We start from the raw sequence: 26,111 nt of genomic DNA, 5'->3' as shown, positions 1-26,111 counted from the left end.
ACTTCTAAAACCTTTCCGAATGTACGTGCCCCGAGAACTCGTTGACTTGCAGTATGTGCTTGCGCTTATGGCAGTCTTGTGCCTTAGAATAATTAGTGAAATCGCTGATTAGTGATCTTTTGTTAATATGTCTAACACTCGCCACAGCTAGCTTTATTTCTTGTGCTACTGATGCTTACCTCACGGAGTAATTTAGGTTAATGAGTAGATCTGTGCTATATTGACGAGCTGATTGCTTTTAAAAATTCCGCAACCACTAAAATGAAACACCTGGCACATGTGCATTTCGATGCCTAAAATTAGTCGTAAACAGACCCTGCGTTTTGCGCCTATGTGTGTTTTGTGGCTGCCGTTTCGTGCTGACTATCAAGTTTCCTTTTAAAACGCCAGGTTGAACGGCAACGTGTTTTGAACATTGCTCAGTGAGAGAAAAACATGCTATAGTTGAGAAATATATGATAAATCTCCCCGAACATGGGGTTTGCACTCAAACGAGCAGAGAGAGAGAAACAAAAAAGAAACTTTCCGGCAGGTAAATTGTTCTTGGAGCGCAACCGTCATTGTTGACCTACGCCACGAACGTAAACAACGCCCAACAGTCAATAATTAACCAAGCACCTCGCAAAGATGCGCATAAGGTATCACATCATCTCGGCTGGTTTCTTTTTTGTTCGCTAGGCTCCGAGGTGGACGACGCAGTCGGCAGCAACCGATCTGGCGGTGGTGGCGCCCCGCCTCGCATGGCTGTCCCCGTCGCCGAAGAGATAACTACCTCTGTGAGTCATGGCGTCTACCACGAATCATGCGAGACAGAACCCCGTGCTGCTGCAAAGCAGCTCGCTTTAATTGCGAATCTTTCTCTGCTAACCTTAGCGGACTTTGTCGATCTCGATGGTTGCCGCTGCTACGGCTGCTTGGCCGAATACCTCGCACGTGGGACAGCGTTCATATAACGAATTGGCTTAGCCTGATGCGCGGTCGCGTGGGTCACGTGAGCGGCGTAGTCCGGTTTTGCGCGACGTGCCACGCAGGCATGTCATCACTCTGTTGCAGGACGCGATGCTGAAGGTGGAACAGTTTTATGCATTGCATTTAGGTGGGGGCTTCACGAAAGCTTCACTTGACATTGGCTCTTACAGGTGTATCGTACGTGCATTTTTTTTATTGCATTGACATACATTACGAGGTGTGACTTGCTCTAATTTGTCTGAAGTCGGCATCGCCAGAGTGTCTGCCGTAAGCGAGTCACCTCAAGTGGGTTCGCAAAGTTCCAACGGGCGTCATTGCGACGACTGCATCTGAAGGTGATAAAGGTTTCTTTTTTTTTGGGAAAGGATTCTTAGCGGTTATGGACATCAAAATTTGATAAATAATTGCAAATAAGTCATTAGCAACGTAACCGCCAGCTAATATATATTCGCCGAAACTTCTCTGGGTTACCGGCATTGCCTCCCGCACCAGTAGCAACGATTGCACACTACCATACATGCTTTAATGCCGTAGTTATCATTGCATAACAACAAAGTAATAGTTTTATATTTACCGTTTTATTTGGCCGGGCTACCCTGTGTTGCTGCATAGGTATACTTGTGCTTGCAACAACTGCCAACTTTTTCACGACTTCTCTCGTATTAGTAACCACTTCCGCCTAAAATGTCACTTTAATTTAAGAAATTTCAAGTAAATAAAGAAGTTTATTGCCAAGTGCAGAAATGTCATATTTTGAACAGGATAGTAAGTGTGTATTCACAAAATGCCCACTAAACGCTTTAAGTAGGTAATGAGAAGAAGTCTCACCAATGACTAACGTACTTGTTACAACTGGTTGTGACTATCACACCCATACGACATTTATACCAATGCACTGTTCCAAGGTAACGGTAATGCTGTTACACAAGATAGATAAATAAATAAATAAATAAATCAATCAATCAATCAATCAATCAATCAATCAATCAATTAATCAATCAATCATCAATCAATAAAGCAAGCAATCAAAGGTGTTTGTTAAAGTGCCCATGAACAACCCCGAGGGTCTTGGTGCTGGCACACTCGGCAAAACAATGCACAGAAAGAAATAGTGCATACCTACAGACGCACACACGCACGCACACACACAACGTAAAAAAAAGATAAGTTCGCGAATACAGATTTCAACAAATCATAATATGTGTACACGAACAGAATAGAAAATAAAAGTGGAGAAACAGAAAAGGATTACAGAATGGTGGAACGCAGAACAGACGAGAGTTTTTGTTCGGTTATTGAAATTCCTCTGCAGTACCTCTCAGGAAAATATTAAAATTAGACATGAAGATGTCCAGGAACTCTGAATGGGCGTTATATGTCGCCTGCACTCTAGATAGATGGTCACAAAAATTGGAAGGCTGAAAGGCGCGCTGTTTCCTTGTGCTTTTCTGCGGTATGTAAAAGGGCACATTAGAAAGCAAGTGCGAGCAGCAGATATTTCTATGTTTTAATTTAAGAAGAAGATTAACATCCGATTTGTTGCGTCTACAGGTGAGGGCACATAACGTGAGCGTCTGTGTCACCTCTACGGAGATGGAAGGCTTTCTACGGAATCGATGTTTAAATCTAGATGGGAACATGTTTTGCACACTTTCGAGAAGCTCCCAATTTGACCTTCAAGTGCCGCCACAAATGACGAAGGCGTACTCAAGAACTAGAAGGCATATGATCTTGCATAATGTTACCAATGGCCCAGGTTGTTGGAAGTCTCTCGTCAACCGACATAGTTTTCCGAGCGTTCGAAGTGCATGCTGTTTATCTATTGAGTATGGGGTAAAAAACTCAGAGTCATCGAAGTACACTCCAAGCTCCTTTTTTCCCTGAGTTCTTGGCAGGAGAACGTTTTTTGACGCTATAGGAAAATAAAGTCTTGTTAGTCATCCGCGTGACGCTTACAATTTTCGCTTTTGATGCGCTTATGACCAGCTTGTTTCCAGCGCACCATGACGCAAAATTCGCAATGTCCTTCGGAAGAGCGGCGCAATCATTAAAATTTTTGACCGCTTTGAAAAGTTTCGCGCATCACCATATAAGAAAACGGCAGTTTTGAATGACTGCCAAAATGTCGTTAATAAACAGTGAGGAAAGAAGAGGGCCCAAGACAGACCCTTGAGGAACTCCACTATTAACCGCATAACTGACGAGTGACCATTTGCGCCAACATTTCCGTACTATCCGCATAGGTAGCTTCTTATCAGCGCTGCGAAAGATTGGTGCAGATCAAGTTGTGTCAATTTCGGAAGGAGTATTTTGTTGCCTACAGTGTCAAAACCCTTACTGAGGTCAAAATAAATGACATCAAGCTGTGCTGTTTTTTACACTGCTTGACAGGCATGCGTCACGAAGCTAACTAGGTAGGTAGTTGTGGAGAGTCCTGATGCGAAACCATGCTGCTGAGGACTGATAGTACCGAATGATAGCTGTAAAGTTAAGAGGCGTCAGTTATACACAGCTTCGACGCTTAGCGTTGCATTATACACGCTACATAACGACACCTAGTGCCGCAATCAACTGTAATTGGGGTTGCTTTCTCACTAAACGAATCCCTTGCACCATTAAACACCACACATCATCATCATCATCAATACACGAAAAATAAATAAAATCCAGGAAGAACAGTCTGACTGTAAGCTCTATATTTACAGCAGTAGCAAGTTCACTTTCGCTAATTGAAGGAATACGAACTTTTTGTTGATTGTAGTTGAAACCGTGTACTGTCTCACTGCTGTCTATCCCGTGTCACACTCATTCAGTCAAAAAGAAAAAAAAAAGTGAATAAGTGATACAGCGGAAATGGCCAGGAAATTTGGCTCTTTGCCCGTATTTATTTCCTTCAGCCTCTCGTTTCTCGGTGTGTCAGAAAATTCGCAGTTCCGCGAAAAAGGCGAAGCACCGATTACGATAGCAAATTAGCAGATAGCTGTAGGAAGTAAGGATAGTAGTTTTATCGGCAGTATAAGCTTGTAAACATTCGCTTGCTAACTAAACTAACAATGATAGAATATGTAAGCGTGACTCAACGAGGACGTAGAAAGAAACAGACATACAAAGACAGCGCTGGCTTTGTGTGTGTGCTTCTTTCTACGTCCTTGTTCAGTCGCGCTTAATCATTCTATCACAGCTTCAAACCAACTAGCCCGTCAACGTCTTATAACTAAACTATCCAGCATGGTGTCACGAGCGCACAGGTAAACATGAACACATCTCACTGGATGACAGCGGAAACTGTCTCTGAAAACGCTGGAGTTAGGAATTGCGGCAGCAGCTCGAGAGCCAACTGACATCCATGCATCTGTCACTTCAAAACGAACGATCCCATACGAACTACTGGCATTACACGCACTCTCCAAGCATCGCAGATCCCTTGAAGATGAAGCCCGCGCGGGCGCACACTTTGGCCACGTCGCAGATCGCGTTCAAGACACACGAGCGCCGGCAACGAGTCCCTACCACGTCCGCCAAAGGCGCCTGCTTATACGGGGTCCGCGATTCGCGTGGAACACGCCGTAGTAGGCGCCGCGGTTGTCTCCACTCTGTAGGGAGCGGCGGGCGAGGAGGCCATCGAGGTACCCTAGCAGCCGCCGGTGAAGAACACCCCTCCCCCCACGCCTGATCCCCCAGCCTAGCGCGCCACAGGAGAGGGCACACATCCGGGCTCCGTTCCTCACTCGCTCACACGAGATTGAACCGCGTTCGCCGGCTCACCTTCACACGCTTTCACTCATACGGTACTTCACCGCGACGGCGACGGAAGAAATGCGCCAAGAGTGTCCACATAATTGCTATCGCAATAAAAGCCCACGTTGTAAACGATGCCGCAGTTAATATTGTCACGTCATAATATCTCACGCTACTGGGTCCCCGTCCCCCCTCTAGACCCTCCGCACAGCGCTAGTCACTCGACCTAGGAAAGGAACGACACCTTCGACCTCCAGCACCGTGGCGACACCGATGGCGATGGTGACTGCGACGGTGACGACGAGCAGCACGGTGCCTACTATGTCCTCGAGTGAGTTTTCAGAAATATGTCATGCACGCTGTAATTGGGTCGCAGAAAGTGTCAACAAAAAACGCGGTTGTCACAAAGATACCTGGATGTCGCGATAGGTAGTGAGGTAGAAATTCTGCTTAGTTGACGAATCATGAATATATAGCACAAATCTAGTGTAGCCAAGCTTCATAACTGTGTTATCTTACAGGAAGTGGAAGCATTTGGAAGAGGAGAAATGGTGATAAAAAGAAGGTTGAGAATTTTGCGGTGCCAGATGTTGTTGAGAGCCGCCCATTCTTCTCGAAGTAGTGGACGTACGCACTTATGCAAACACAAATGAGAAGGCAAGATTCGATACAGATTACAATACAATCGGGCAACAAACAAATCGTTCTAAACAGCCCACATACAACGTTCACTTAATTACATATCCGAACTCATATGTGAAGTATGCTATGCAAAACAATACTAAAATACTAATAAACGCGGCTAAGTGTTGGGGGACCGTTGTACGCAAATTTGTGTTCAGGCTCATAAATGCAATGCGAACAATATTACAAATAGAGCAATGACAGACAAAACGAAGCAGATAAAGCAAGTTAGCTTCATTTTTGTTCAACAAGACCTGTTTGATCAAACAAAACACAAAAAAGTGTGGTTCCGCATAATGAACGTCATTGCTGCGTCACCTCCACAAATACTCACAAGGATAAAAGAAACCAAACTACAAAGCAAACCTTCTGCTATCAGCTGCGCTGTAATTCATTTCCCGTAAAGAGTCTTGATGTGTCTTACAAAACTCCTTGCTGGACTAGTTTGTTCATGGTATAACGTTAAATCGAAAGCGCGCAAATAAAGACACCGACAAGATGAACACAACGAAGCGCTTGTAGTGTCGTCTTGTCTGTGTCTTTTTTTTTGCACTCTTTTGATTTTACTGTATACAATGTCTCTACTCTTCTAAATTTTTTTTAGGCAATTCGATTTCAAGAACTTATGAGTAACCTTCTCTCTCGTACTATGTCACACGTTCACGTCAGGCTTGCTGTATCATGTCTTCAGCGAACGGCATACCTGTCCTTTTCTCTGCCGCCCCGTTTACTATATTTTTCGTTGTCGTTTCGTCGTTTTTTTTTGTGCTGTCTGCTCCATTACAGCCATAAATATATGTACGAACGTTTGCCCAACAGTGGATGCTTATGACTGCCTTCACTTTGAAAGCTGGTTTCTCCGCACACTCTATGGTGGCGTGATTATTTCACTGAACAGGCAAGAACGCAATGTCACTACACGGGGGCAAAATGGCTATGACGCGATCATAAATAACTGCCTGCGTAAGACACTGCGCTACGCGATGATTATAGTATAGGCCCAAACTGCATGAAATGCCTTGTATGGACGGTGAATTGGTAAATCGTATACATCTGGAATAATATAAGGTGAGCGGTGTCTTAGTAAGCCGGAACAATTCAAGAAGAAAAGACGAGCAGAGACTTGCCATTTGAGAGGCCGCAATATCGCTACCTCGCATGATTAATATTGAAGGCCTCTAACCGGGACTCAAATTGGCTTTATTTATGAGCAAGGATTACATTGTCTTCTCAAGCAATAAATCATAGCTAGTGTTTCTCATTTCTGTACAAGACAAACAACCAAAACATTCAAATATACTTTGAAATCCGTGACATCGGACAAGTGAACCGCCGATGTAGTTCGAGCATGCGACCGACTGATTCAAAGAGCTGTCATGTTTATTCGATTCAAACTCGAATGGAATATTAACAGCTCCTTCAAGCACAGTTAACACATTTATTTATGTCAAGTAGGCAGAGTTGACGTAGATTATGAGCTTAAACTGCGCAGAAGAGTAAAAGCTGATCTGGAGCGCAATAAGGCAGATGCTTCGAAGTGATGTCTTGTAGTTATATCTGACATACTTGGCAAGAGAAGCGAATCAATGCATTCTTGCAGTTATATGAGACGGAACCTTTCAGGATAGCACACTCGAAATGAAGTCAAAAACCGCAGAGCTCGGGATGGAACGAATAAATCATAAGCCTAACGGTAAAGAATAACAGTGTATATCAGCATACTCATGGAGGTGGACATTGTTCTAGTTGAAACAGAAAGGAACAAGTAACAGTTCGAACATGATGTAATGCAAACACAGAAGCAATCATCTGTTATAGATTAATGGGAAGTAAACGAGGTAGGAGGCAGTAGAGTGTTACGTAGAGTTAGGTGGTTAGGAAGATTTCAGGAATAAGGTGAGAACAGCTTATATAGATCAGGGGATATTGAAGATCTATTGCAAAGGTCTTCTCCCTCGTAGTGGTATCATGCCGCAGACACACGTTCAATTTTAACGATCGCTCAAATTAACCCAGTTGAGAAAGACAACTGAAAGTTCTGTCACAACTAAAGATATTACTAGCGCAACTACAGAAATTTCTGTCGTGACTACAGAAATTTCTGCCGTATGACAGACGTTCCTGACGTTTCTGTAGTTGCGACAGACATTTATGACGTCACGAGAGAAATTCTGACCTCGCAGTAGAAACATTTTGTCGTGATTGCCAAGAGTTCGGAAGCCGTAGGAGAAAGCTTCTGTCACTTCAACAAGGGGAAGTAGCAGCAATATTATTCAATCACGACAGCGATTCTGACGTTACAACAAAAACTTTGACGTCGCGACAGAAACATTCTGTCTCGACGACCAAGAGTCAGGAAGTCCAAACAGAATATTTCTGTCGCAACGTCAATTTTTTTTATTGTACAGAAACGTTCTGTCTCGACAACAAGATTTGCGAATTCGCAACAACGTTCTATCGCGACAGCAATTCTGACGTCGAAACCGGAACTCTCTGGCGTTGCGGCAGACACTTCCTGTCGTGGCGTTAGAAGTGTGCCACTTTTTATCGCAACGACATACGTTCAGACACCGCGACAGAAGCACTTTCCGCCGCGACGCTTTAAAATTGTATGTCAGTTTCACATCAGTGGTGCGCAGTTTAGCGTGGTATCCAACGGCGCGTTATCTGAATACAGCGATGTTGATATAGCATAGACACCGGCATTAAAGTCAACGCGGCCAATTGTCGTAATTGTGCCGTGACTACTAGGCACCCGCCATGCACACCCTGTGCCGGCTTCCTCAGAATCAGCCGCTCATCGAAATCATAGCGTCTGCGGGAACGGCTGCGCATCTATTTTGTTTTGTTTTGTAATATGGTGGCACACAGGCCTGTGGACTGACACGTGGTGTTACGCTGACAGATTAGTTAATTTCCCAGAAATATTGCATAACTTTTGCTAAACGGTAAAGAAGTTTTGGGTTCATCAAAGTTGCGTGACAATCTTTCTTGCTCGCGTGTCGGTGTTCTGGCACAAGCGCTGCGGTGAGAAACCGGTACACTGTTTAAATGACCTTTTATTCGTGAGTGTTTATGCAGCTATTTTGCTTCGAACACACGAATTATATGCGCGCTCAGAGGTGCAAAAAGCGAGAGACAGCTGGCGAAATTAGCAGTAACAACCCTAACAGTGTCCCCGGTCACCGTGGTCTATTTATGAATTTCTTTATTGGTATAGGTATCGTAAAGCAAAGTTGACGTTCTAGCACTCCACGGAGTACTTGTCGATGGTAACACTTCTTACCTTTTAGAGAGGCGCCTGTTGACGTGGTGTAGTGAAGGCGCACCCATTGCTCTCTAAACATACAAATGCAAACAGCAGCCAGGAGAACGATTGTTACTGTTGACATCGCTGAAATGTACCAGTCTAACCACGTTTGGTGTAGTGCAGTGGTAAGATAATGGGATCAGGAGCATCATGTCAGAGGTTCGGATGCCCGGTGAAGATTTTGTTCCACTTTTTACTTTTTTGCGCTAACACATTGACGTAGCCCTAATGAGATGTCTGTCAATATTTAATTAAATATTGCTGAAGAAATACAGAATGTCAGACTACAGAACGTCAGATTACAGAACGTCCCAAAATACGAGAGTTTGAAATTTTCTGTTCTGTTTTTCGTCTGGGAAAGATCAGTAAACTACGCGAGCCCCATCCCCTTCATTCTACCGCGCTAACACAAAGAGCCAACCAGGTACGCGGATTCAAAAATGCCTTTCGTTCCATTCCTTATTGAAACCGAGCGAATGACTACGGCGTAAACAGCATAAAAAAGAATGCCAGGGTCCTGAAACCTATGACGACGACATAATAATAATAATAATGAGAATAAGTATGCAGAGATTCTCCTTTATTGTTACAAACAATGCTGATCCCTTAACTATTGATGATGATTATTATTATTATTATCTCATAGAGTTTATATTAACATGACTCTTAACGGCACGTGTACTAATGTGGTGTTTTGTAATTAATAAACTTCAGTTGTTAGACAGCGCTCGCCCATATGTCCTTATTTTCGTGTTTCCCTCGCCTTCAATGCTGATTACATGCATAAGCTTACATACTTTGTGCCCTATTGGTCAGAGTTAACAATAACTACTGGCACTCTATGGCCACATACATGGCCCTTCCACCACAAAACGCCAGTTCATGATCGCGAATGCGTTGATCGGTGACAATCACGGCGACGGCCATTTGACTGCCCTCGCTTTCATTGGTTCGCGTAGCCCGAACGACGACGACACCCCCGCCGCTCATGTGCTCGGTGGGCTCGACCGCGGCTGCCATGAAACCGCTGTTTCCGCCCGACAATGCGTGCGACATCCTGGTCTTCACTCACGTGCGGGTCTTCAACAGGACGGTGCGTGCGGTCCTCAGCCAGATGAGCTTCGAGGCGTTCAGGAACGTCTGCGCTACCTATCGGCAGACAACGTGCGGCCTCTCCTTCAGCTCGACGTGAGTGCACGTGACACTCCTGACAAGACACTCGTGACGTGATACGCCAATGGGTGGGGGGTGGGTGGCCGGGGAGGGTCTCGGCGGCTATGCTGGAGGTCGCTGGTTCGATTCCCTGCCCAAGCAGCTAATGTTTCTCCTCGTAGCCCCAGTGCTGCGTCAGGACGTTAAACCCCATCGATCACTCACGAGGTGCTCCTAAAAATTTGCTTTTTGAGGTTGTGGTTTCGCGGCAGCAGAGAAGCGTTCATCAGACGAGAAAAATGATCCGAAGTGGCGCACGAGGTCTAGGAATCGACTCACGATCGCGGCGGCCTTGTTGCAATCAAGGCTGAAATTTTTGAATTAAGAAAGAATGCTAATTTACTGTAGAGAACCTCGGACAGTCATCCAAAATCAGCCGGAGATTTCTCGCATTAGCTTCATGATGTGTCAAACACTATGGGGTCACTTAGTGAATATCCGTCCTTTTCGGTTGTTACTTTATGAGCGCCCTTTTGGACTTTATTATTGTATAAAATAAGCCTCAAACGTCACACGCGAATGGGGCTACTTTGGCAATAAGCAGTAAGCATTCCCTCTACCATTCAAGGAACCGTGTACCAGAGAAATAGATAGTAGCTCAAGGGCAGCGTGTGTATAGCTCTGGTGCGAATACAGGGGGACTTGCAGGAGCCCATATTCTAGTTTTCACAAGCTTGCCAAGAATCAGTTCTAATAAGTCACTTCGTAGAGTTGGCCGAGCGAGAGAAAGCTAATAACGCTTTCCTTACGAAGCAGCCGCTTTGCTTCGATGACTCTCCTCTCGAATATCTGTGGACTGATTTCATAATACAAAGTAGGTGATGGCAATCACTAGAAAGCGCGGGGTCCTTTATTACTTTAGTTACGCATTCTATAGATGTATAGAAAACATATCGCCTTTTTGTTTTGACTATCGCAGTTTTTAACAGTTGCTTCTACCAGATAGCGCGATAGCAACCGTTCATTTGAATTGCTCCAGGAAGCGGACAGTCCTTTACAATTCTACAAGGTTTCAAGCACATATATTGCAACGTACAACTTTAGTCGGGGTGCTTACAAGGCATGTTCCTTCGAAGAAATTATGAGCATGGCACTGGTTGCAGTAAAATCGTCGTCAAACCTGTGGTCAAAGTGTAGTGTCGTTCCACTGACTTCACGAGAAAAACAAAAACGAAAAATACTTCGTTTCATGCTTTCAAGCCTGAGAATAGCTAAAACGCCAGTCAATTTCTTCGTCGCACGCAGTGAGAACGAACATATCGAAACTGGTGCCGTCCTGAGAATTCCTTCCATACGGATACGCCTGGCGAACTCACCACCTGTAGTTCGTAAAGTGCAAATTGTACCGTAAAGTGATGGTTAAATAATAAATTGCAAAAATTTTGTTCACACATGAATTTTCCTATCTTGTGCAAGTAATTAAGTTAAATGGCATACTTACTAGAATTTCGCTATCTGGTACACGCGATATTAAATACGCTGTAGGCTCTAAGAAAACAACCTCTATATTATAGCGCTATTGTGCGAAATATCCATACTGTCCACTGAGAGCTTGCAGACTTTTGCCCTTCCAGTGCTTATCTACTATGGCCATTACCATTCTTTGTGTGCCCTACGGATTTTCCTGTACCAAGGTAGCCTAAAGGAAAACTTCTTGGTGATGTTTTTCCAAAAAAAAAAAATGTGCCGTTTAAGCTAGCCGTCGATAAACTGCGCATAGAGAATACCGTGTTCACGTACTGCGCTGACACTGACAGTGTTATTAAATCATCTAGATAGCAGTTTCGAAGGCTGGCAGACTCATCTGATAGTAATCCACCTCCTAATGCAAGTGTCCATAATGATGTAGCGCAGATTTCGATATCGTTCACGAATATGCGCAGTTTACTCCCAAAACGTGTCGAAGTTTGCTCGCATCTAGAAAACAGCAATTGTGATATTCTACTAGTCACAGAAACATGGCTCCACTCCGATATCACTGATGACGAAGTCCTACAACCATCAGTTGACTACAGCATCTATCGTAAAGACAGAGACGGAAGAAGGGGAGGCGGGGTATTGATAGCCGTAAAAAAAGACATTACTGCCTTTCCACTTGAAATTTCAAGTCCACTTGAAATAACCTGGGTCTGCATTCCATCTTCGCATTCAAAGAACGTATTTGGAATATGTTATCCACCACCAGACAGTACAGAAACGTTTACGTCATATTTGTATGAAAATCTTTGCGAAATTACTAAGAAATTTCCTAAAGGTAACATATTTTTATTTGGTGATTTTAATTACCCAGAAATTGACTGGGCTAACCTAACGTCACCCTGCCAACACTCCAACAATTTCGTAGCGCTTGCACTAGACTTTTCTCTAGTGTAAATGATTCAGAAACCCACTCGTGGCAATAATGTTCTTGACCTCGTTTTCACATCAATCCCTGAAACAGTTGCATCGGTTTCTTTGATGCCTGGTTTTAGTGATCATCTACTCATTAACCTCATAATAGAACTACCATTATACAAACGCACTACAACACCTAAGCGCATATTTAATTATAAGAAGGCTGATTTCACTGCCATCAACATAGGTTTCGAGAATTTCTACAGCTCGTTCATACGTAATTTTGTTTCCCGACCTGTTGAGGAAAACTGGAAGCTCTTTAAGGAAACACTAATGCAGCTTACACATGCTCATATTCCACTAATTCACTTCCGGGTAAATAGTTCTAAACCATGGTATCACAGGGCGCTGCGCTCACTAAAAAATAAAAAGAAACGCCTGTTCAGAATTGCTAAGCGTCAAGGAACCGCAGTGGCGTGGTTAAAACATAAAGAGTCCGAAAAACATTACTGCTGTAACATTCGTAGCGCTAAGCACAAATTCTTTTCACACGACCTGCAATCCATGATGCAAAATAACCCTAAAAAATTCTGGGCAGTGATTTCCCCTCGAAAAGACTCGAGCCGAATTTCACTCCAAGACAATACCGGAGCACCTATTTCAGAAGAATCCTCAGTTGCTTTTAATAATTTTTTCACCTCGATGTTTACACGCGAGGATTACTCTACCATTCCCGCAATTGCAGACGTAAACTACAGGTATATGGCACCAATAAAGATTGATGCCGCCGGCATCTCATCCCTAATTAAAAAACTAAAGGTCTCTACCTTAGCCGGCGTTGATGGTATAAATAATAAAATTTTAAAGCATACGTCCACATATACAGCCCCCATTCTATCACGTATTTTTGAGCAATCCTTATCCACAGGGGAACTACCATGTGACTGGAAAATCGGGAAAATCATTCCCGTCTTTAAGTCGGGCGATAAAAGTAGGATAAGTAATTACCGACCCATATCATTAACAAGCATTCCATGTAAATTACTGGAGCATGTGATAGCATCTAATATTGTGCAGCACTTAGAAGCTAACAATTTCTTCTATCCGAAGCAACACGGTTTTAGGAAAGAACTTTCCTGTGAGACTCAACTAATTGAATTCACTAACGAGCTATTCACATACATAGACAATGGTTTCCAGATTGATAGTATCTTTATTGACTTTGCCGAAGCCTTTGATCGCGTTCCCCACTCTAGATTAATAGCCAAATTATCATCATTACATTTAGACAGCCTTACAATATCGTGGATAAGGAACTTCCTCACATCCCGCAAACAGTTTACGTTCACTGACAATCATTCTTCTCCCTTGGCCGATGTGTCATCTGGTGTACCTCAAGGTAGCGTACTGGGTCCGCTATTGTTTCTCATCTACATAAATGATTTGCCATCGAACATAACATCACCAATCAGATTATTTGCTGACGATTGCGTAGTTTATCGCCAAATTAAGACACCCGACGATCACATAGCTCTTCAAAAAGATCTAGATAAGATTACAAGCTGGTGCAAGCTATGGCAAATGTCACTAAATACTGAAAAATGCAAATTAATGAGTGTCAGCCGAAAGAAAACTAACTCTTTTTACACTTACTCGCTTAACAACAGTGCTGTCACTGTCACCCCCTTGTACAAATATCTCGGTATTCATATTACAACAAACTTATCATGGAAGACGCATATAAAACATGTTACAGCAAAAGCATCTCGCACACTTGGTTACCTAAAACGAAACCTACGTGAAGCCCCTTCAGCCACTCGTGCAATAGCGTACAGAACCTTTGTTCGTCCGCAGCTTGAATTCGCTTCCGCCATCTGGTCGCCACATCAGGAATATTTAATAAATTCTCTCGAATCTGTTCAAAACCGTGCCGCGCGTTTCATCGCGAAAGATTACAGTAGGCATTCTAGCGTGACTGCTATAAAGAAATCCCTATCACTCCCATCTCTTGAATCTAGAAGGACGATAGCTCTGCTTTGCTTACTGCACAAAATCACTCACAGTCAACACGCAACTACATTACCCCTTTCCCGCCCATTTCGCACATCTCGCCGCTTATATAACGCACACAGTTTCACACGTGTTTTCGGCCACACAAATGCATTTAACAAATCTGCATTACCTCTGGCAATAGCAGCTTGGAACGATCTTCCAAGCCACATTGTTGAAATTAATAATCTGGACACGTTTAGAGAAACATTAAAAAAATTGATTCCGTAGTTATGCGCACATGTTTCATTTGTACCATGTCACTTGACTGTCATTCTGTGGGCAGCATGTCACTTGACATGCACTTGCAGTTCTTTGCAGGAATTTGATGAGCCATGCGCGTTTCTGATCGTCCAGAGTGTTTTTGTTCTTCGTTTGCTTGATGTTGTTCGGCGTATTTCGATTCAACTTTTTTTTTCAATTGTTTGATTTGTTGTTAGCTATGTTTTTTGCTCCTGTTTTCGACATGTTGTTTCTCTTACCCCCCTCACGCAATACTCCAGTTGGAGCCTGTGAGGTATGTGTATAAATAAATAAATAAATAAATATTAGTACGCAAGCAGTACATGTACATGGTTTAGTCAGAGAAAGTCAAACGCAAATAAAGAGAAAAATAAATTCAGAGGTGTTGCGGCGGCAAAACGACAATATCAGTATGCGGCATGACCCAGGGAAGATCCCGGATTAAGTTTCCCCATCTGGTTTTCTTAAACGTGCACCTAGATCTAAATAAAGGAGCGCGTTTGCCTTTCGCCATCATTGAAAGGCGGCTGTTGCCGCCAGGGTCGAACCCGTGACCTCAAGCTCACCAGATCAACGCCATAACGACTTTCAGTACGGGTATAGTGTACTAAAAAATTCGAGGCGTGAAAAAAAGTTTACGCAATAAGCAGACCATCTAAATTGATTCTTGTTATACTAGATTGTGGTGTAAATACTGCTGTGTACAAATTCTCATGCAGGCTTGTTATTGCTCATTATCTGGTTTAGTGCGTTACCATATATGTGTTCGCCTTTGCAATATCTCTGATTTTAGCGATTCTCTATTATATCTACGCTTACAAAACATTACGCTAACTGTTACGGCGTCTGTGGATGTTTACAGGATGCAATATGAAAGTAGTCATTCGGGCATTCATGCTTAGATTTTCTGAGCGTAACATTCCCGGTGGGGAGGAGCACAATTGGGAAATTGTATTAGTTAAAAGAGTGAGCGCCGATTCAACGGATGCCGACATATCCCACAACTAAGCTGATAGGGGCATGTGGCTGAGTTATCACGGCTGTAAATTTTCTTAGCCTCAGAATGCTAACCAGTCTGGTGATGGCGCGCATTTTTCATCTCTAGTAGTTGAACATAATCTTATTTCACGTGGTTATTGCCAGTTCATAACACCGTGTGCTGTATCTCTGGTAACAGCTAACTTCTGTCCGTTTCGGCCTCCAAACACGGCAAGACAACGCTGTAAGAGAAATATGCGGCTGGACACTACAGAACCCGTTCCGCTCTTTTCTGTGAATAAATCACTTGAACATTGACACGCCATGCTCGTTTAGCCGAGACGCTTTTCAAATCATGTAAACAATTCATTTAGAATACTGCGTCAGAATCTGTCCATATATGTGCCCTGCAAACGGAAAAGTTTTGATTGCCATCTCCACTTAATCGCGCCTTATGTCATCTGACTCCGTTCTATGCTTTTGATTTCCTGCACTCACTTGCGAGTCTTGCGCTGTAGAGAAAGCTAGGTAAGGTCAGATTTGTAGGTAATTAGGTAAGCTCAGGTAAGGTAAGTGAAATGCGATCGGCCTAAAGCTAAACGACGTGGACGTTGCAAAATGTGTGCCACGTCACGAATGGTGCAGTTGCGCTCGCGCTGGCTTTGCAGTGAAGCCGAACACACCCACAAGCCTGCAGAACACTGCATAGAACTTCTTACAATCACCGAGTAGGAAAACTGGAGCTGCCGGCTTGCTGCGTGCATGGGAATCTGGACATGTGGTGGCTTAAGGGCGACGTCTTTGTCGGAGGGACAATAATCGAGAAAGACCCATTCTGGCTAACAGCATTCCATCTTTCTCAATTACAAATTTTTTACGAGTTTACAGCCTGTAAAAAGTTAAAATTTTCAATTAGGATATGTAACAGCACTTATTTTATTAAGTCACGGTGATTTGTGCTTAGTTGAACAGTTACGCCAAATGGGAAGGGAGCCGGTGGCCGCTAAAGTTGAAAGAAAAACTACAAATTCCCCGCTCAGTTTTCGTCATTTTTATTAGTCTATTTTGGTTTCTTTACTTGCTTGCATTATTCGGGTGGTAATGGCTAAGCTCAAGCACGAGTGATATTAGAGGCGTGCCTCGCAGACTCGCATTTCCACATTGCCGCGGTGGAACACGCACCTGTAAAGAAACTCGTACATGGGATGGTGGAGCGAGGTTTTCCTCCTGGGTTTTATTTAGTAAGAATTACACGGTAACAAATTGCGTGACAGAGAGCCTCGGTCACGCCATGAAGTTCGCGTCCCGCCCCGATTCGATTCGCTCGCAGGATGCTGCTGGCAGACAACATGTTCAGCAACACGCAGATCAGGAGCCAGCTGAAGCAACTTCGGAGCGAGTCGCGAGTCCACCACTACGGCATCCTGGACATTTACGGCACAGCAAACACGGTTGAGACTGTGTCCAACGCAATCGCGCCAAAAGTACTTAGCGTAAGTGATGGTCCTGTCCGCGCAATTTTGCCACTTGCATGTACCGCACACTGGCGTCAACGACCAGATAAACTTTTTGCGCATACACTCTGACGTTCTATTAGACAGATATTGACAGAATGCTATATTGCTGGAGCATGGATGGGTGGATGGATAGATGCTATGAGCATCCCCTTTGAAATAAAGTGGCGGCTTGCCCCAACAAACTACATATTTCTCACTTTGCTGAATCTCCTACATGTCTTATTTTTTCAGAGACAATAAATGGCCTGCATCAAAATATCTGATACGTTATTGGGAACTTCGGTTTTGTACTCCTCTGTTGTTTTGCGGTCTCCCTACTTTGTGGCCTTCAAATGTCCAACCGCCATTTACTAATCTAGGTTGTGGACATGTTTACTTTCCCTTTGCTATCCATGAACCCGATCCAGGGCTTCGAGTGGGCCACCGTAGCCTAAACCGAAAGCCGGCTGAATATCTTCACATTCAAGAAGAAAAAAAAAAGGTTTCATCGTTTGCCTAGCCTTACCACAGCAAGCATATGCTTCTCTTTTGTGTGCACGTCGCTATACAGCTACGCGTTTCAAGGTATCCTGATCTCGGTTCGAAAAGTTTAACTTCCCTTTTAGCTATCATAACATATTTCCATCTGATTTCGTTTTTACTTCATAGGTAGCTACTTATAGCCGGTTTCCTTTCCATTGCTGCCACCTAGGAGATTGACTCTGTACCTCTTACTTTGTGTTTAACGTTCTTTGTTTCTACGTTGCTTACTATACCGGCCTCATACTTGCTGGTAAGCTTTCTAGTTCTACAATGGGTCAATGCAACGCTCAAGTTACAGCTTTTGACACTTTGTGCAACTACAACGTGTTTGAAAGGTTGTTGTGTTGTGTGAGTGTTCTCATCGAAAAAAAGAAAAAGAGAAGGCTAAACGTTAGCATTCAGGTCGCTTCCGACGCTTTATATCGGCCCTTAAGCAACGTATGGCAGCCCGGTGTAATAGTAAATACTTGCTCTCTTCGTTTATAGTTTGCGGATTTGACGGCGCAACCAACCCGGCTGCTCACGTATACGTATCCGGAAGCTGTCCGTAAACGTGTTAACCTTCACGGAATATCGGGTTACGCAATACATGGGTGAATGAAAAATGTTGGTAGTGACACCTCGTGACGCTTTGCCCAAGAGCAACATGTTAGACCAGTTCTCCTGTACCTGTGTGTTCTTGTCGAAGAAAAATAAAAAAAAGGCTGCATGTCAACAGTCACGTTACTGCCAGCACTTTACGCTAGCACCTAAACAAAATGTCATTTGTTACAGAAATAACAGGTCTTTATTCTGTGGCTAAAATCTGCGGCACCAGGTGACGCCACCAACCCGGTGGCGCAACGTACCACCTCGTTCCAAAGGGCCCGCTCATAACATCCATCCATCCATCCATCCATCCATCCATCCATCCATCGAGCCACTCGTGGCACCACATTTAATATAAAGTGGTATGTGGAACCTGCAGTGGAGTAATGGTACCGCCACTAACGTTCGCGAATGCCGTTCTGCGCCTAAAAATCGGATATCTTGTCGGAATCGGAAGTAAACGAAAAATCGGTAGGACGGTTGGCTTTGGAAGCCCACGGTAAAATCACAAATGAGGCAATGCAGAGTGACATGGGTTAGGCCTGTTTTCAAGGCAGGGAAGCGCATAGCAAGGTTTTGAAAAAAGACTCAGAAACATGATTGAATGTGAACGGACGGCTAAAGTGCACAAGTGTCTGCGCTTGAAAAGCGAGGGCACAAAATGGAGGAATGAGCCAAGAAAGTTGGCAGCCAGGACGACGTAATCGAAAATGCAAATGGACAACCAGGAGTCATCAAAAAGAAGGTGGAAGAAACAGATTTAGGTGCAAATAGTGGAGACTAAGAAAATCACGGAGATTTACGGGAATGGGATGAAATGAATTAAAAAAGAAAATTTGCATGATGACACAAAGGGCAGTGCCTTGCTATATGAGGCTCGAGCTGGTTGTCTAAGGAAAAAAAGAACATACCGGAGCAAATATTTGCAACAATATGAGGCATGTTTCTACTACAGCGAAACATCCGGAGACCGCTTAGCACACCCTAATGCAATGCAAAGGTATTAGCCCAGTGAGTAGGTAATGCACACCATTCAGAAACACTTGGATTTAAAGTGGACGGAAGCTCCAACCAGTCAGCATACGAGATAAGCAAAAAGTAGTCTTGAGTATTGATGGAAAAAAAAGTAGGGAAGAGATTGATACGAGCGGATTCGTTACAGGTATAGATAGCGGTAAAAGGCATGCAGATAAAAAGTTTTTGAGGAAGAGAAAAAAAAAGATGAGGATGTGCGCAAGAATGCTAGAATCAAAAGCATGTATAGCATGAAGAAAGGGAAATTCAGATATGCACCCGTTCGTAGCAATTGCTACAAAGGAATTGCTACAAATTAGCAATTTCTACAAAAGAATTGCTACAAAGGCGTGTATAGCATGCCTGATTAAATCAAGAAGGCTAGGCGAATCTATCATCGCCCCGTTTCAAAGGGGATGCCAAAGATATTCATCATGATCATTCACGTTTGCGTTTCCGGTAACCCGGTATTTCGCAAAAGACAATACGTTTACTCGTAAGATAATGTCCCTCTTCTAAGAGTTATACGTACACTGATAAGCTAAGCGCACCCTGCAAGGATTAGTACGTTTACGGCCAAGCTAAAACTTCCTCTGAAAAACTAAATAATATGCCTCTGTGAAGTGGAATATGCTTTTTACTGAAAAGCGAACACTATAATATATATACATATATATATATATATATATACGGAAATTTCAACGTCACGTGATTTTTACTGGTTGTTCTGGTAGTGGTCCTGGTCTAACAGGGTGTTCTAGAACTGCTATAAATTTCGAGTTTATCTGGCCATTTGCGACAACTTCGCCGATGACGTACTTTTTGCCACTATTCCCCGCGTACCGCGTAACCCTGATTGACGTGTGCAGAGTGGAGGTTGCCATATAGCACTATCAGACCACAACAATTTTTTTGTATCGATTGTCTGACAGTAATATTAATAAATATGCGTTATTTCTCAACGTTTTTTTCTCCTTATACGAGGAATAAGTTATAATAATTATGTTTCTTTGCATGCCAGCAGTGTGCAAAAAGCAACAAGTAAATAGAACAAGGTCGTTGTTTATTGTGCATTTACGATGTATAGTTCGATGCACGCTGCAATCCCGAATGGGTTCCAAGTCCCCCAATCTCTAATTCTCTGTAACTGTGCCTTCGTGGCTGTGGTAAGAGCATGCTTTGTTCCACTACTGATGAAATCTGTCAGATACTGTATCTAATATTGACAATGCTTCTAGCTTCGAAACGAAGCCAAAAGGTAGAGACTGCTGTCTATATTTCTGAATGAACATAGAAGCTGGAGGAACACCGAATAGCAAGGTCTAATGAAACTTGATGTATAGCCTGCAGCATGTTTTTTAACGTTAAAGGTTATGGCCTTCATTCTAGCCAGCGTTTCAGCAATATCTGACACCCTGTTCATGCGCAATTTCTGAAGCCATGTCGCGATGTAAAATCCTGGCCCTGGAGCAGAAACACCTCCATACGCAGTTAATATACCTTTAAAAGCCTGTAATCATCACCCGAAGCTTACCATAAATTCTCGTACGTAATGAATATCGTTCTTCTTAATAATTTGTGGCATTTCAAACTTGTATTCGATGCTATAAAATCGAATACGAAAGCTTGTAAAGCGGTAAGTGTGTTTGATTATACATAAAGATACATTTTAGTTGCATACCACACGCACGTTTGTTAAATAACTTTTTTATTTCACTGCCATAAAGTTGTTATTTTACGGTGATGATGTACGTAATTGTGCCAAATTATAGACTGAGCTACAACGTGAAAAACTGATATTGGGAGCACAGCCGCAAATGGGAAAAGCCCCTGAAACAGAAGCTTGGCTTCTCTGCAAATGCTGCGAGCATTGTTTTCTGAACGCGCAATCTGCGATCATGGCGATTAGGCGTGTAAATAAATAAATAAATGAATCATACATTCAGTAGGTCAGTCAATCAATCAATCAATCAACCAACCAACCAATTAATCAGTCAATCAATCAATCAATTACTCAAAAATAAATGTGAGAAACAACATACAGATGGTTGCTGTAAGCACAATGTGCTTACACCTCTCAGGCAGTAGACAAAATATGAAATAAGGGTATGAACGGGTGTAACACAGACTGCCGGAGCTAAATGGACTGCCGGTTTCTTTGCAGGAGATGCGGCAACTCCTGGGAAATGACACCAGCCGCTACAAGGTATTTGTCGGCATCGGGTACTACTACTACAACGACACCGATTCCTGGGGAAAACTTGCATACGCCGCCGAGAACGTCGCGTCGTGAGTACAACGATCACCAAATTTTGCCTGCGTTCGCTTCTTAGGATAAGTAAAAGCTAATTGAATGTTTTAGGATGTCGAGGCGGATTTACTAAATCTACCTGAAGCTGGTATGCACCAACTGGCAAGATAAAATTATTTGTCGCGGGACATTCGTGTGTGCCTACATTCCGTTACTCACAAAATACGCATCAAGCCCATTTAGTAATGGCTAGTGGGGAAGGATATGCAAAATATGGGTGGCACACAAAAATCTGCGTATAAACTGAATTCCACGGTGGTGTGCTTTTTTAATTATCATATTAAATGAACTGATACATGAGTGGCACCTACGACTGCAACATTACGTAACAGCCGGCCTCTTTGTCATTGTGTTAATAAATAGAACGGATCAGCAAAAATGTTTGTTTCGATGTTCTAATCCTTTATTTTTCCTGAACCGAAGAAACCAAGCCAGATGTATGCTTTGCATCCAAGAATGGTACGCAATGCCTAATAAAAGTATAATTGTCTACGACTCATCGATAAAAATTTCGCAGACCCCATATAACTACGACCGTTGACGGTAATCGTATTAGCATTGAAGTCATATAGCCACACAACGTATTGCCACCGTCGACACGCCCGTGTATGAGGCACGTACTGCAGCAGACTCCTTTCTCGGGCTACCATATGAACACTCTGCGCCATCTGTTGACGCCCCCACGAAGCCTGCGAAAAGGATGGAACGCCAGTGCATGCGCTGAGAAAGGCATCGTGAGGCAGCCGGGATCCTCTCTCACGCGTCTTTCCGGATACGCTGCACCATCCAGTGGCAATGCCGAGAAGCCCAAGCGTGGCTTCCGAGACTAGATGCGTGACGCGCTGGTGTATGATAACTCTTAGTATTGTTCGCATACCCAGTGACTTATACTAGATGACCCAAGTTGGCTAGAGGCTCATTGTTAGCTGCTTTGTGTAAACAGCATTGAAAGACGACTGGAAAACAGTGATCTAGGGTGTGAATTTCCTATCCGCGGAATGGGTCAATGGTGCAGCAGAAGGTCCCTGGATTTAAGTATGCGAATGGCATAGTGCAACCAGCGGACAATGCAAGATGTTTACATAGATTGGCGAATATGTGTGGCAATGTAGCGGCAAATCTAGGCCTTAGGTTTCGCACACAGAAATCTGGAATGGGGAATTTCAATGAAAAAAAATTAGTTGCCTTTCACTCTGTGAAGAAGGCTAACCAGCGAAGCTGTATTGGGAAGGCCATATTGACAGCTTTACTGATTTATATCTTTATTGCTATATTGATTGAATAAAGACACATACAGGTACATTCGTGGCTTTTATCGCCTTTTTTTGTCCCATTCATTACCAGTGCGACCATAGCTTTGTGGTAGCTGTGCTGCAGCGCGATCGGTTGTATTGCTATGCTAGACACGTTCTTGCCGAAGGTTAAACCTATGCACGACCGGTGACGCGTGGTCGGCATTTGACGTCCGCGTAGCACTCATTTCGAAACCATTCCAACAGGAAGGATATAATGCACTTTCCATCGGGGCACGCTAGGTCGATGTAAACGTCGACGATTAGCAGACACACTATTGCCTTTTATTACGCTTTTTCACTCTCCAATGCGAGTGAACGACCGCTGCCATCTCACGTTTTCGATATGGCCACGAAAGTCATGCGTCATAACATGTAGGTAGGATGACTAACTTAAGAGCGACGGCCGCGACTTTTTCTTTTTTTCGCGCACGCGCATGGGGTTGCGCCGGAGGAGTTTTCGGCATACAGGCGACAGACGGGCGGATGGATGGACGAATCGACTAATCATATACAGCTTCACTGCAAAAACGAGTAATTACTGGGTTTCATTCAACAGCATGTCATACCCACAGTGAAGCAATATATTGAAACGTGTCGCCCGATAAAGACAAGTACAGGCCTGCTTCTGGTGGAGATGCTTTTCGTCCATGTACCGGGCGCGCCCGAGAAGCCGTGATCCAAGCCCCGACCGCAAAGAGAGCACCAACATAGTCCCGGACCATCGAGCAAGCTGTCGTCTACAACACCTGCCCCCTTAGCACGGACTACTACCTGAGAAGACCGAGAAGATTGTGGCCAAGACAACCACAATGGCAGCCCCAGTGTCACCCATCGTACTTAACAACCCAGAGAGTCCCCTACCTTCCGTGGAGCTACGTCGGAGGATCCGTAAACCTGGCTCGAAACCTTCGAAAGGATATCGACCTTCACCAACTGGACCTCTGAGGATTATCTACGACATGTGTACTTCTCCTTGGAAGATGCCGCGAGGACTTGGTTCGAGAACCGGGAGTCCACCCTTGCAACATGGGCGTAAGACAGCTGACATAAGGAAGTATAATATGGATAGAATCGAACATGCTCTCAGGAACGGAGGAAGCCTAAAAACAGTGAAGAAGAAACTAGGAATTGGCAAGAATCAGATGTATGCGTTAAGAGACAAAGCCGGCAATATCATTACTAATATGGATGAGATAGTTCAAGTGGCTGAGGATCTCTATAGAGATTTATGCAGTACCAGTGGCACCCTCGACGATAATGGAAGAGAAATTAGTCCAGAGGAATTCGAAATCCCAAAGGTAACGCCAGAAGAAGTAAAGAAAGCCTTGGGAGATATGCAAAGGGTGAAGGCAGCTGGGGAGGATCAGGTAACAACAGATTTGTTGAAGGATGGTGGACAGATTGTTCTAGAGAAACTGGCCACCCTGTATACGCAATGCCTCATGACCTCGAGCGTACCGGAATCTTGGAAGAACGCTAACATAATCCTAATCCATAAGAAAGGGGACGCCAAAGACTTGAAAAATTATAGACCGATTAGCTTACTGTACGTTGCCTACAAACTATTTACTAATGTAATCGCCAATAGAATCAGGAACACCTTAGACTTCTGTCAAGCAAAGGACCAGGCAGGATTCCGTAAAGGCTACTCAACAAATAGATCATATTCACACTATCAATCAGGTGATAGAGAAATGTGCGGAATATAACCAACCCTTATATATAGCTTTCATTGATTACGAGAAAGCGTTTGATTCTGTAGAAACCTCAGCAGTCATAGAGGCATTACGGAATCAGGGTGTAGACGAGCCGTATGTAAAAATACTGAAAGATATCTATAGCGGCTCCAAAGCCACCGTAGTCCTCCATAAAGCAAGCAACAAATTCCAATAAAGAAAGGCGTCAGGCAGGGAGATACGACATCTCGAATGCTATTCACGGCGTGTTTACAGGAGGTATTCAGAGACCTGGATTGGGAAGAATTGGGGATAAAAGTTAATGGAGAATACCTTAGTAACTTGCGATTCGCTGATGACGCTGATGATGAAGTAATGCTTAACAGTCTCGGGAGAGAACAGCAATTTAAAATAGGCAGCGAGGCACTGGAAGTCGTAAGGGAATACATCTACTTAGGGCAGGTAGTGACGGCGGATCCGGATCATGAGACAGAAATAATCAGAAGAATAAGAATGGGCTGGGGTGCGTTTGGCAGGCATTCTCAGATCATGAACAGCAGGTTGCGATTATCCCTCAAGAAAGAAGTATATAATAGCTGTGTCTTACCAGTACTCACCTACGGGTTCGAAACCTGGAGGCTTACGAAAAGGGTTCTACTCAAATTGAGGACGACGCAACGAGCTATGGAAAGAAGAATGATAGGTGTAATTTAAGGGATAAGAAAAGAGCAGATTGGGTGAGGGAACAAACGCGAGTTAATGACATTTTAGTTGAAATCAAGAAAAAGAAATGGGCATGGGCAGGACATGTAATGAGGAGGGAAGATAACCGATGGTCATTAAGGGTTACGGACTGGATCCCAAGAGAACAGAAGCGTAGCAGGGGGCGGCAGAAAGTTAGGTGGGCGGATGAGATTAAGAAGTTTGCAGGCATGGCATGGCCATAATTAGTACATGACCGGGGTTGTTGGAGAAGTATGGGAGCGGCCTTTGCCCTGCAGTGGGCGTAACCATGCTGCTGATGATGATGATGCTGCTGCTGCTGCTAATGATGATGATGTCCGAAAAGAAAGGGCCGAAGTTCTGCTGGAAACCCGAGGCCAACTACCCAATGAGGCCATCGCCATCTTCACAGAAGAGATGACCCGTCTTTTCCGGCACACCGGCCCGGAATAGTCCGAAGAGAAAAAAGTGCGCTTCTTGATGCGAGGCGTAAAACAAGAACTTTTCGCCGGACTAATTCTAAACCCATCTAAGACCGTAGCTGAGTTTCTGACAGAGGCTACGACGATTTAGAAAACTTTAGAAATGTGCACTAGGGAATATAACCGCCAAGTGCTCACGCCTCAGTGCGCCATCCAAGCACTGGGCTCCGGTGATTTCCAAGAGACCATCAGGGCCGTTGTGCGCGAAGAACTAGGCAAGGTCTTGCCTTCGTCGGAGCCTCAAATAGCCTCGATCGCTGACATCGTGAAAGATGAGGTTCAGCTATCTCTGGGAGTTCCTGAGGTGCAACCTCAATTACCGCATCCCCAGCCAGAAGCGATGACCTACGTTACCATCGCGCGCCGTCAAGATCCCCCTCTGCGACCGCGCCAGGGCCCTGTAACGCCGCAATTTTGTCGTCCGCCGCCGCCACTGCCAGCACGACCACCCGTCGCCCAGCGCACC

The 26,111-nt window shown here is 44.0% G+C and overlaps 1 protein-coding gene across 1 annotated transcript in view; it reads left to right on the top strand.

Moving 5' to 3' along the window:
* LOC142588777 (uncharacterized) overlaps positions 1-26,111 on the top strand; it is a 67,186-nt gene that overhangs the window by 17,877 nt on the left and 23,198 nt on the right. Inside the window, exons 6-10 of the mRNA XM_075700595.1 lie at positions 679-776; positions 4,906-5,038; positions 9,661-9,889; positions 16,848-17,010; positions 21,323-21,447. Coding sequence (XP_075556710.1) covers positions 679-776; positions 4,906-5,038; positions 9,661-9,889; positions 16,848-17,010; positions 21,323-21,447 — 748 coding nt within the window. The remainder of the gene's footprint in view (positions 1-678; positions 777-4,905; positions 5,039-9,660; positions 9,890-16,847; positions 17,011-21,322; positions 21,448-26,111) is intronic.

Source organism: Dermacentor variabilis, chromosome 7, assembly GCF_050947875.1.
Source record: "Dermacentor variabilis isolate Ectoservices chromosome 7, ASM5094787v1, whole genome shotgun sequence".
In the NCBI taxonomy this organism is placed as follows: Eukaryota; Metazoa; Arthropoda; class Arachnida; order Ixodida; family Ixodidae; genus Dermacentor; species Dermacentor variabilis.
The sequence above is the reverse complement of the archived record's forward strand: the minus strand, read 5'-3'. Positions and strand labels throughout refer to the sequence as shown.